We start from the raw sequence: 12894 nt of genomic DNA, 5'->3' as shown, positions 1-12894 counted from the left end.
TTCAATTAATATCTCGCTAAACATCACAGAGTTAGGTGATGTTTGTACCTAAACAGGAATGGAGACACAGATTGCCAGTTTGTACACTTCAAGAGAGATTCGTCATGATCTCGATGAACTTCTTCTTTGGCCAATGGTTTGTTGCTTTACTGTTGCTCTTCACTGAAATGCTGGAAGTCTCTTCTGCAATCCTTTAATGTTCTGCGTGAGAGAAGAAGGTTCTGGCCCAAGGTTCGATGACACGTTGGTAAAACTATCCTGTACTCAAGTGTAAACCTTACACCTTTGTGTTTTACTGTAGAGATTTACCTAATACAATGCCAAAGAGCTTGTTGTTGAACACGCCGCTTCGTCAAGGCCAGGGCATTGGTGGCGACGAAGGCAGGAGTTTGTCCTGTAGTCAGCGGGTCACCGGTTTGATCCCGTCCATCTTTGTCGTGTCGTTGATGCTGGTGGCGGTGAGAGACTCATTTTGATCTGGTGCCTCAACTCCAGTCCTTGATGTCCTTAAACTTTCAGCATCCCACATCCAACACATAAATAAATCAATAAATTGCCTTCATTACCTCCTCGAGCTACGATCAAGTAGCTCTAAGTTAAGTGTGTGTCATAGTTTTAGGCACCGTCTTTATGATGATCTTGACCCCCTGATATCAATTTCTTGCAAATCTGTTATATTTCATGCTTTTGAAAGTCATCACAGGAACAGCTGTTAGCCGTTTTTTTTGTTTTGTTTGGTTTTTTTGTATGCAAGGGAACATACAAATTTATCTGATAATTATTTCCCCGCTGTAAAGGTTTTATTTCATTCTCATTCGGTAAAGGTACATTTCAGCCTCGTTTCAATTAGGAAAATGAAGGCGTTTGGATTTGGTTCCCATTCTGCATTTTTCAAAAAACGTGCCTCTCTTATGCAACTCTCGAATGTTCCTGTAGCTTAGTGTTTGACTTTGCATAACATTTACGAAAACGTGTTTTTATTTAGTTACTGAAGGATATAAATTTGGATCGCAAGAGAGGACATTCATTGAGAAACAATGAATCCTTAAAGAAAAGACAAAAAAAGGTTACATTCTAAGCCCTGGAGACTTTTAGTTGTGCACAAAATATAGAAAAGTGTCAGAGAAAAGTGGGAAATATGCATGAATGATTGACCCAAAAGTCGTCTTTGTGTTTTATTTAAATTCGGGGGCATTATACAGAAATAAGAAACACAACAGGAAATATGACTCCAACTGCAGCTTTCTTAAAAATACAGACACATAAGATAATTTTTAAAAAAAACAATCCCTCATTTGGCCATTTGGCAGGTATTCTTAAACATTGAAATACAAAAAAAAAAGTTTGCTAACGACCTAGCATTAAGACAATACCAAGTAAGTAAAAATAGAGGCTAATGGACCACTTGTCCAGAAAGCAGCTGATGTTTTAATGACTGTCAAGTCCTAAGTATTGGGTCAGGAGTTTCCAGGATCGGTGGTGGAAATGATTATTATGTGCTAATATTTGACATTGGTGGCACCCTGAATCTCAAGTTACATGACTTTCAGACACTCGTTTGTGCCTGGTGATGTGTTTCTTTCCCACATTCATACTGATGGTAGATGGGCATTAGGCCAACAGGTTTAGCGGGCCGAAGCTGACCGGAGAGCTCCGTGCTTTTACCTGCTGCTGGGAAGGCACGGCGGAAATATAAGAAAACACACCGAGTAAAGGTAACAATGAAGGAAACGGTCCGTGCGCTTGTAAGTAGAGTGGTGAGTCGTTTCTCTTTGCTTTTCTGTTGTTGTTTTTCTTCTTCTTCTTCTTCCGGGTGGGTTCTGGGTCAGTCCGGGTCTTGGGAAGGCCTGAGGTTTAAGGTAGAAACGGTGATGAAAATGCTACTGCTGCGCCTTCTTTGCTTGAGCCTCTGCTTCCTGGCGACAAAACAAGGAGGGAGACAGAAGAAGAGGAAGGGTATGTTATACTAAAATGGAGGACATCGGTTTAGATATCTGACGGCTTTGTTTCTACGGCAACCGCTGCGCCCGCGGTTCCCGTTGCGGCAGACAGGAGGTGCCAGCGTTGAGAGGATGCGGCGTGTTGGGACAGATGAATTGTGTGACGACTGGAAACGTGTTTTTTTTTTCTGAGCCGAAATTAACACAGTTATATTTAGAGATGTCTTGTGTTGCCAATTCGCAGAAAGGACAAAATACTGACGTGTTCTTGTTGTGGGAGCTCACCTTCGAACCCGGAGGAGCAGTCAGACCCAGGAATGCATACACAGCGTTGTCCTCTCTGGCGTCGAAGAAGGCCTCGTAGTTCTGAAAAAACAAAAGTGAAAATAAATAAAGAGAAGCAGCAACGGTTCAGCTCATCTATATCTGCACAGCGTCCTCTGAAATTAATGCTTCAAAACCCACAACGGCTTGAGAGGGTGCTCATTTCATTGATACAAAGTAGCACATGAATGGGGAAAAACAGAAATCTGAAACGTGCGGCATGTTTCTGTTCAGCCCACATTATAGTAGTGAAGTGAATGTGAAGGTTTCGCTCATTATTTTGCAAAAGCGGCTCTACCTCAGTCAGATTTGTTGGAGAGTGTATGACTAGTACTTTGACTAGGCCGTGCTAATACGGTTTTTAAACAGCCAAAATACTAAATGTGTTAAATACTAAATGATTGTTGTTCAATGATGTTCAATAAATTGAATAAATAAATAATGTATGTTAATTTATTTAACATCTAAAAATGTGGGAGATTTTTAAATTCAGATTTTTTAAATCTCCCGGATTTGTACGTTTCTATTTGTTTTCATTCATATTTTATCTGTAGGTGCCCAATTAATACAGTTATTTTTATTTTTTTATTTTTATCACAATAAGGTTTGATTATGTTTTCTTTTATGAGTTTGACGCAGCTGGAAGTATGTTTTAGAAGAACATACAGGGAGCATTCTGATATTTTGACTCGATAATTTACTGTATCTATAATAACATTGAAGGCATAATAAGCTTATGCTTCTACCGACGCTTTTTTCCGGTCTACAAAACGCCTTGTTTTAGTTTTCAACCTTGTGGGGGTTTTCTTCTTTTTTTCCTCTTTTCTTGACCGTAATATATGGAAACGTTTCACACATCATTTTGCAACACACTGTAAGTGACCGCAGAGTTCGGAGAACGGCTGAGACGAACAAGCCGCCCGTACTCCCCCACGTCGCGTTTGTTCGGACAGAGTCGCCCGCATTCCCGGTTCCTCGCTCCATCTCGGTCCTTTTATATTCTCTCCTCTTTCTCCCACGCACTCCAACACGCCCTGCAGCTGCAGACGTCCTGGGAAGTCGCTCTGCTCTTTTGTCTGTGACATTTAATACAACATGCGAGCGCAGTTTCGCCTTCAGCCGTGCAAACAGTCAGCATGCTTTTAGCGGCAGCGCTCACGCCGGCCTCACATGCTCTGTCGCCAAATAGCATCCCTGAGCGGAGCAAAAGAATAAAGAAACAGAATTGAACGTTTTGTTTCAGAGGATAACTTGTGTGTCCGCTTGTTTGTGATTTGGCCTGGTTATGCAAGCATCTTCCTAACAGAAAAATCCATGGATATATTTTTCCCTCTGCTCAGACGGTCAGATGATGATGTCACAGAATTTGCTGGCAGTCTGTTGCAGACTGAGTGATATGCAAAACTTTCTGGAAATGTTTTCGCTAAGCAACTGTCCTCTATCAGGCACCAATACATAAAAAAAATGCAAGTTTCATACGTAGAAATAAACAACAAAATTCAATATGTTTTAGTGCTACAAACCTGCGTTCCCATTGACCATGTACTCCATGAAAACGCGGCAATTTCAGAAACAAATTTCATGTTTTTCTGTGTAAAGTTTTTGCACTGGGATGAGATTATTTTAGCGACACAGCGATGCAAACACGTTCCCCCCACGCCGCATCACACCAGTCACATGACCAACAACCAGATGTCTCTACTGGTGGAAAGGACAGGGAAGACGACAGGAAGTGCCTGTTAACAAGTAGCCTGTACTGGTGTTGTCTATGTTCAAAAGTGGGAAGCACTTGTTACATTCACTTCAGTAACTTAAAAAAAAAAAACAACAAAAGAAAAAAAAACGTACTTATAAAAGTAGTTTTACCTGCAAAGTACCTTCTTTCTTTTACTTGAGTAATATTATTATTGCTACATACTCATAAAATAATCTGATGCTCCCCAAAGAACTCCTTCTCACAAATCATTTCTTCCTTAATAACCTCACTAATAAGCAAAAAACTAAATAAGCCCTCAAGTGAGTTGCAGTTTGGGATAAATTTGTCTTCAAGTTTGTCTTAAAGGTATGAAAAGCTGTCGTGTCGGTGGGTTGGACGTATCCTCACCCCACAGTATTTTTCTTCGTTAAAGATCTGAGGGGGCAGAGGGTTCCCCGTGGCAGGCCGTGACTCCTCCGGTACGTTCTCCCTCATCCACTTCCTGTTGGCCTCGTTGGCCGCGATGTCGCACTCCTCGTACTCAATTTTATTGGCCGCCAGGAAGCCCATCACGTCCTGCTGCTGCTTTTTAATCTGCGTTGGGCGGGGGAGATGGAAAACGAAACAAAAAAAGAGAGAAAGATAGAGAGAAAGAAGGAAGCTGTCAGTTATTGGCTGCAAAACGAGGAGGAAGCGCGGGGTTCGCCGCTCTGTCACCAGTCTGCCGCCGCAGAGAGGAGGAAACGTCTACGATGAGATAAATAGACCCTGAGGAAGTTGCTCTGTTGCTAGGTTAACACGTTTTTGCTGAAAAGTGGGTGACGTTAAGCGAGCATTGCTAGCTGTAGGCAGACATACTGGATTTTATTTGCAAAGAAAACCCAGGAGGGAAATGAATCTACCTACAGTCAAAATGTCACTAAGGAATGTAATTAAATCACTTTGAAGAATAGTGGAGATTTTGTTAGACTTGTGACTCAAGTCACATATGATAATATTTAGCTTCAATTAGTCCACTCTGGATTTTATTTGGGGGTATCAGAGTAAAAAAAAAAAGGCTGGATGCACATGTCACACTTTCCGGGCTTCTATTAGTAGATCATTTATAAAATATTTTCTTCCACTTCACAATAATTACAGCATGTAATTATAAACAGTGAACTTCCCATCAGACATTTCGGCCCAGGCTTTTAGAACAGCGGTTATCAAATTGCTGATGCAGAACTACCTGGCGTAGTGACGAACTCTAACTGAACGTTCAGAGTAACATAAAGACAGTCACAAAGTCGGCCTTCTGTCGCCTGAAGAACGTCCCCGGGATTAGAGAGTCGATGCTCCAACAAGGTCTTGAGGAGGACAATGCGGCACCGTGCGTTTGTCTGTGTTACTGCAACAGTGTCCTCACAGGTCTGCCCACAAATACGTCAATCAATTGTCCAGCTGCTGGAGTTCTGACTAAAACCAGGACGAAGGAGCAGATCGACCCGGTTTGCCCTCCTGTAGCTCGGAGAGTAGACTTTAAAACACTGTTGTTCACAAATCACAAAACGGCTTAGCAGTAAATTATATTGAACACCTTCCAGACCTTTTAGTTTCTGTGGTTCTGGTCTGGTCTGCTCCGCGTGTCCAGAGCCAGAACCAAACGTAGAGAAGCAGCTTTAAGTTTGAAGTAATCTGGAACAAACCCGCAGAAAGTTTTCTGGGAGTTTTTAAGCCTTTAAAACCATTTTTAAAGCTGAAAAAAAGAGGCTAAAATCGATTTTCTTTGTTGACCTTGAGCAATAATAACTGGAACATTACTTACTTCTTGTCTTCATTTCAGTATCCTGCAGTACGTTTTGTATGATGTTGATGACGAAGCTTTAGAAACTGTAATATTTGCTGCTTGTGAGTCTGTTTTATGTCCTCATCGTGTTTATTAACTGTGTTTTGCTTGTATCATGTGCAGCACTTTGCTGCTGAAATGTGCTTTACAAATACATCTGACTGAGCCTGACTCCAGAAAGGTACGGTTTGTTTTTTTTGTTTTTTTAAATAACCTCCCTTAATGTGGAGGCAGTTGAATATTTCTCTTCCTGTCTGGTTTTCTCGTGTAGGTGTGAACCTTTTCGACAGGCATCTCTGCCAACAGCCTGCCTGTTCCATCCACTCATCCTGTTTGCCTCTTCTGCTAAATACCCGGCCTGTTGAAATAAAGACAGCAGGCCTCTTCGAACACTAACCCTACTCTGAAAGGAGGACCAAAGTGCAACTCCTCGGCCAAAAGGAAGTGAAACCGTCTCTGGGTTGACGTTTGCTTCAGATCGGATGTCTTCTAAAGCAAACTGTCGCGTTGTGTTTTACACTTTAGCACAAGGAAATCTAAGAAGACAGACGCAGAGGCTGAGAATTAAGACTTTAACTCTTGCCGTGTTTCGTCTCAAGACGTTGATATGTGTGTGTGTGAGAGAGAGAGAGAGAGTGTGTGTCAGGGCAGTCCAATAGGCTCCCAGTGGGTGTGTGTAAGAAGGGAGGATGGCCCTACAAGGCCAGACGGAAACAAGAGCTCCACTGGGACTCGAGAGGAGGTAACTGGTCAAACATGAGCCAAATAAGGCCTTCTGCGAGGAGAAACCCACACATATCCCACTCCCGGCTGCACAAGCCGGATTCACACACGTAAACGCGGCTTCGCCACAAAACCGGCCGCCGCCGTCGCCCCGGCAGCTCCGACTGGCCCCTCCGTGACGCGGGCTCCTCCCAGTGTTTTATGGCATCCAGATGAAGACAGGTGGATTACTTGACAGCCGTCTGCTGATACAACAGCGAGGCGTGTAAAGCGGTGCTGGCAGATTAGCCGTGGCGCAGTGTGAATTCATGAACGGGCTGGAAAAGGGGGCAAAGTCCCAAAAGCCAGCGTGCTGAAGCAGCCGAGCAGAACGCCACACACTCACACGGTTTAACAGACCCTGTCTCCACTAACACACACACACACACACACACACACACACACACACACACACACACACACACACACACACGTTTGTACTGAGTTTGACTCAAATCTGTGTCGCCTCCAAACACACTGACCTGGCCCTAAATCCCGTTGATGGCATATTTGTCTTTTTTCCTACACGTCAAGCTAACAGAAAGCGTGCGCGTTGTGCCGTTGCCAAGCCAAATGAATCTGTGGGGCAAACTGGCCACATGCCATCTGCCGCTTGCTCTAATTGCTCAGTGGGAACTCCCTGCTCTGCCCAGTCCAAATGCTCTCTGCTGTCCTCTGCCCCAACTCCAGCCTCTGGTGATTTTGGCAAGGAGGTTAAAACAAACCGTCCTTGTCTTCAGGAATGGTCACGAGCACTTCATTCAGGCAAACTTTATGAGGTAATGTTAGAGTCAGGCTTTGATTTTTGTTTTGTTTTTTTAATTAAGGAGAATAAATTTACAGCATCGCGAGAACGCAATCTCAATACGTGGAGAAAGAAGCAGAAGTTTTTCGAGAACGACACACAAAAAGAAAAACAACAACTAACGAGGAACATCCTGTGACGTTTTGAAGATGATACTTAGCAGAAACATTTTACCACATCAGCATGAAATCATTCCTCAGCGGCAGGACTTGGAAACGACTGTGCAAAAACAGCTGAGTCTGTTTAGAAGAAGGAACCAGAGAAACTGAGCTGGTCAATCTGATCCTGATGAAAATATCCGGTAGTTTTTTTCATCAAAAAGCCTTTTTTATTCTCGTTGTCGAATGACTTTTTTTGTTTTTTTTCTGCTAAAATCACATCTTAACCATGCCGTCGTGCAACTCCAGTAATCGAAACGGGGACGACTGAAGTGAAACCACTCTTTGAAAATAATCTCTCCTGCTGACTTTCTCTTTTAGAGAAGAAAGCAAGAAAAACAAATCGATTAAAAAAAAAATAGAAAAAAAAACTTGCAATCTGATCTGGTATGAAAATAGTCGGTGGTTTTATTTTTAAGCCGTCGTAACACCTGGTCGATGTTGGTTGTCCGAACGTTTTGAGGTGCTTTCAGCTTCTCTTTATCCCTTTAAATATCCCAAATATTTGGCTGGACTGCCAAGAAAACACTTGGCCACCAGGGAGTCAGAACAAACATTCTCTGTTTATGATTTTTGTGTTGTATGTTAGGACAGGTCTTTTTTAAAATTATTATTATTTGGTCGTTTAACTGACGTGAACGTTTCGTAGTTACAAACTGAATATTTAAAGGCAGATGCAATCTATTTCTCTGGAATGATATGAAATTACTCTGCACCAATGAGTTTTTTTTTTTTTGTAACAGGCAGAGACTGTTACACCACCACTGTGGGGCTTCCAGGCTGCAAACCTACAACGTTTCTAAAGCCTGATTTGCCTGACCCAGCCTTTGTTTTGGAGCGTCTCAGGTTGCAAAGAACACAGGAGGCAAATATTCTGATAGATCAACAGAAATGCAAACATGCAGCAGAAAGAAACAAAACAAAACAAAAGAATCATCTGAGTGTCGATGCGCTGTGCGCAGCTTGAAACAGGTTCTGTTGCTCGAAGGACAGCGCGACGTGAGGACAATGGAGCTTCATCGTTGCATTATCGTTGTGTTAGATTGCGATCAACCCACATTTTCCGTCCCGGTTGCCGAGATCTCAGTCAGGTGTCGGCAGCTGACCCAACATTTCTCTATCAGATGGGAAGAGCAACACTTTGCTGTACCCATCTCAATAACAAATTACAAACAATAAATGTCTTCGTTGTTGAGCTGATATGTCTATATATGCAATAATTTGACAGACAAGACGACGACAGGGAAATGTACTGTGCATACATTTTTCCCTTCTTTTTCTCAGTAAACATTCTCAAAGGATTTCATCGCATCAAGGTAAACCTGGCTGCCTTTTGAATTGCAAGCGTTTTCACATGACAAAACAATTATTCCCCAGAATTTAACAAGGCGTGTAAAGAAACAGTTGTGGATCAACGTTTCCTTTATTTTACAGCAAAATATCCTGATCCGCTAAGATTTCTTCAACACATCCAATACAGACAAAATCTGTTTTTCATTTCTGGATATGAACAAATCTGAACTTTCTGACAATTATTGCACATATTCAACATGTTCAAGGAGGACTGTGCTCATCTGAAGGTGTAGGAAGTGGAATGTGCAGCATCATGCACCGTGGTGCATGGATCTCTGGTCCGGTGTGAGATCAGATCCAGGCCTGATCAATCCCAGAAAAAGGTCAGCTGTTGACTGACGGCGTTAACAGCTGCTGGATAATAGCGGCCATTGATCGGACGAACTGTACCCACAACACGGACTTAGATCAATGAGGCTCAGGCTGATTTTTCTGCTGACCCGGAACCGGCGTCGGTTTATGCTCGGTTCAATCAAGAAAAGGAAACACATTGAAACAGAGTGCCACGAAGATAAGACTGAATGCGTTTCTAATTCAACACAGGCCCAACTTTTGAACCCGCCGTCTGAGCTAAAGGAAACAAGAATCGACCCCGGCCTTGTGTGTGTCTAAGGGATAAAGGTTTGTTGCGATTAGATGTAGCCTGATTTCCACCATAAACAACCACTTACTGGAATGTGGTGACTGGTCACCTCCCCCACCCAGTCCTCAACTCTGTCAGCATTTGCAGCACTGCCACACCAGGGTCTTAGGTCAACACCCTGGACGGGTTCTCTGTCGCCACCCAAAGGTACAATGAAAAGTAATCTCCAAAAGTGAATAGTTTCTAACACAAACTGCCTGGCTAGCCACAGCAGCTATCCAAAGCAAAGCTAATTCAGAACCAACTGGAGGCCAAGTGTGGCGTGTCTGACACAAATAAGGCCCGAACACGTTCACGAGTTATACTGCTCATTTATTGAGGCAATGAGGAAGCAGTTCAACTGTGCAACTGTTTAGCATAAATGGAAATAAGAGCAAGAAAGGTTCCTCGGTTGTAGCTAATGTTTTGCTTTGTTCCTTCAGTAAAATTTCCCTTTCAGGTTGCCATTGTTTGTCTAGAGATTAGTAGGACTCGTGCAGGTGTGCAGAACATTTGCATCTGCAGATTTGGGTAAAGCTACTCCTTTTGCTTTCCAAATGCGACCTGATCGTAACCTCGAGAGTGCATATCCAAAAGATAATGTCTGTGCTGTTCCAGGAAGAGTGCTGACATTGGGACCTAGTAAGCTGTACCTTGTATGAACTCATTTTTATATATACTCCTTTGGAAGAAGCACTGGAAGGGAATTCCCAACCAGACAAGACAACGTTCTTCATGAAGTGACTCAAACTGTAGCTGGAAATACAACGAAGGACGTTCTCCTCAAGTTGGAAAGCCGTATACTAAATGGGACTAACGTGTATCAAGAACTTTATTACGTCCTGCAACTTTCTCACCTTTGGGTTTCAAGAGGGAATAGAGACAAAGGCAGAGATCTAAGAGTCTATCAAACACTTGCATAGCTTTCAAAACGCAAGTGAGTTTGACTTACGCCTGAATCATGGGCAATATTTCAGATGTAAGGAATGTGCTGTAACAAAAGCCTTCCGACTGTAACAACAAGCTTAATCTCTGTGGTTATCAATCAAAAAATTGATTGACAAAAGCTGAAGATCTCTAATTTTAACATGCCTACGTACGCCTCACGCTGCTGTAGGTTCTTAGTCGTCGAGGACACAGCAATCCTAAGTACCTAAACAGAAAGCAGATGGACTTCTTCTCCTGCCTCACCTCTGACTCAAAAGGCGTCTTCAGTTCTAATCATGGATTAAGAGCTTCAGGTGCATCAGTGGCAGACAGAACCATTTGATCACAGCACCAATCCCTTTAAACTTATATAGAAGAAAACGGTCACTCGTTATGGAGATTGAAATCCATGGGTGAGAACTACGGCCGTTGGAAGAGCAAAGCACGGGCTACTCATCTCCTTGCTCTTTACTGCGCCGACGCAGAGTTCACCACAAGAAAGAGGTGGCATAAAACACATGTTCAGTCACGCATTTGAAACCTTTGACTCGATCGGCAAGAATTCATGGGAGAACAGGTCAAGATAAATAGATAGAAGCACCATTATGATACAGTTTGACCCATCAAGCAGGGCGTGTGTGTGCACACAGGGCACAAGGTCGGCCGCTGGCTCCAGCAGACGGTACAGTAGACGGATCAATGAGAGGAAATGCTGCAGCCCAGACGTACAACAGCACACCGAAGGCAATCTGGACTCTAAACTCTGCCCACCCTGACTCCGCAGGAAGTTCCTGTCCTGTAATGCTCCTTATGCGCAGAGTCAATGCAAATGTCATTTGCTGTAATAGCCTCCCAGGGCAGTCCAAATGAAGGAGGCTCTGTGTTTGATGGGTTTGTCTGTTGGGAGCTGCTAAACCACAAACTTGGGTGTATTTTTAGGACTTTACGCGATACAGCGATATGAAGTAGGGACACAGTTTTTGAAGTGGAATGGAAACTGTACATTCCTGCAAAGACTAAATCAGAAGCTAGGGTTTGCATGAGCTGTGCATTTGTATTCAGCCACCCAAATCAAACTTTTTTGTTTTTTTTTTTTTTACCGGGGATTTATCTCCACCAACAGTGGAAGTTGTTACCTTTCAAAATAGGTCAAATCGGAGGTAGAGTCAACATAAAATTTTATTGACTACTTCTTGTCCTAGTGCAAGTTCTCATTTGGTTTTAGGTGAGGAGTTTCACCCATAAATACGCCTCAATCCAAACCACCCCACTGTAGCTCTGGCTGTATGTTTAGGGTCATTCTCCAGCTGAAGAGGTGAACCTCCACCCCCAGACTCCAAACCTTTTCAAAGTGCGGCGAACGCAACCTCTGTGGTGGATGCGTGCCAGAAGCAACACGTTTTCGTCAGAATTCAACAGTAAACTAGTACGCATCGAGGACAAGTCGTGGTTTTCAGACAGTCCTAAACTCTGCTCCTCGGCTGCAGCTGCTCCTCTGAAAGCGAGGCCCTGGAGAGTTGCATCACCGTCATTCCAATCCACTCCGAAAGAAAGTTGCAAATCTGAAGCAAGCGCTCCTGAATGCTGCGTGACCCCGAGGAGAACGTCTGACCTCTGTGCTCGCCGGACCCAAAGCAGCGCTGGCTGGCGTCAGGTGACCCGGCACTAGATCTCGAGACCATTATTGATTTCCAGTTGTGATTGTTTTTTTTTGTGTTTGTTGTTTTTTTTTTTAAGTGCTTGTTTTTGCTTGTCGTTTGGGGCATTTCAGCCGAACAAAAAGGTCTGAATTGTCACATAAGGAAGCTGTGACTGTTGCAAACCGCAGCTCTGAGAGAAGAAGTGAGGTCTGTCATGCCATATGCACTTCCTCTGTGGCAAAGTTAGCAAAAATCAAGAGACCAGCCCCTGCTGTGAATGCTCTAAACTTCCAAAATAAAACAATCAAAATCCCTACTGATGATTCAGATGGTTCTTTAGGCAGAAAGATGAGAGCCTGGTGGAAACCAACCCAATCAAAGTTCACCTAGCCCCTCCAGAGAAAAAGGAAAATCAATAAATAAATAAATAAATCCCTGGATCTTCTGAATAAACCCTGCTCTTAAAGAACAGCACTTCAACCCCTCCAGCAAACAAGTCATGCCATTGTTGTGTCCCTTACCGAGGTGGATCCGGAGGACGTTGCTATGTACACTTTGATCACCATCTTATATCCCTGATGCAGTCTATGATCACAGGCTGGCTGCTGTCGACGCGTGCTCCCTCGCAGGCCGATGGGGCAGCAAAGGCTCAAAAACAATAATAATAATAATATGAAAACAAAAAAACCCGAGAAACTAACGAGGCTGGGAAAGCGAGAGTGTGATCTTGCAGCGCAGACTATCTGCGCAAATGCTTCTGCTCTTAGCTCTGGATGGAGGTTGGCATTCCTCCTCCTCCAGCTCTCCGCCCCCTTCTCTCTCTCTCTCTCTCTCTCTCTCTC

General features: G+C 43.4%; 1 protein-coding gene across 1 annotated transcript; it reads right to left on the bottom strand.

The window, feature by feature from the left end:
- Nucleotides 1-1162: 1162 nt before the first annotated feature.
- sh3bgrl (SH3 domain binding glutamate-rich protein like) lies at nt 1163-12830 on the bottom strand. The gene is made up of 4 exons (XM_055033964.1): nt 12574-12830; nt 4369-4554; nt 2226-2306; nt 1163-1916 (listed from the first exon to the last, which is right to left on the bottom strand). The coding sequence occupies exons 1-4, from the start codon at nt 12616-12618 to the stop codon at nt 1881-1883; spliced, it is 348 nt and encodes a 115-aa protein (XP_054889939.1). The 5' UTR covers nt 12619-12830; the 3' UTR covers nt 1163-1880.
- Nucleotides 12831-12894: the final 64 nt, after the last annotated feature.

This window comes from Poeciliopsis prolifica, unplaced genomic scaffold (genome assembly GCF_027474105.1).
Source record: "Poeciliopsis prolifica strain line A6 unplaced genomic scaffold, Auburn_PproV2 SCAFFOLD009, whole genome shotgun sequence".
NCBI classification, from domain to species: Eukaryota; Metazoa; Chordata; class Actinopteri; order Cyprinodontiformes; family Poeciliidae; genus Poeciliopsis; species Poeciliopsis prolifica.
This window is presented reverse-complemented; position numbering and strand designations above follow the sequence as displayed.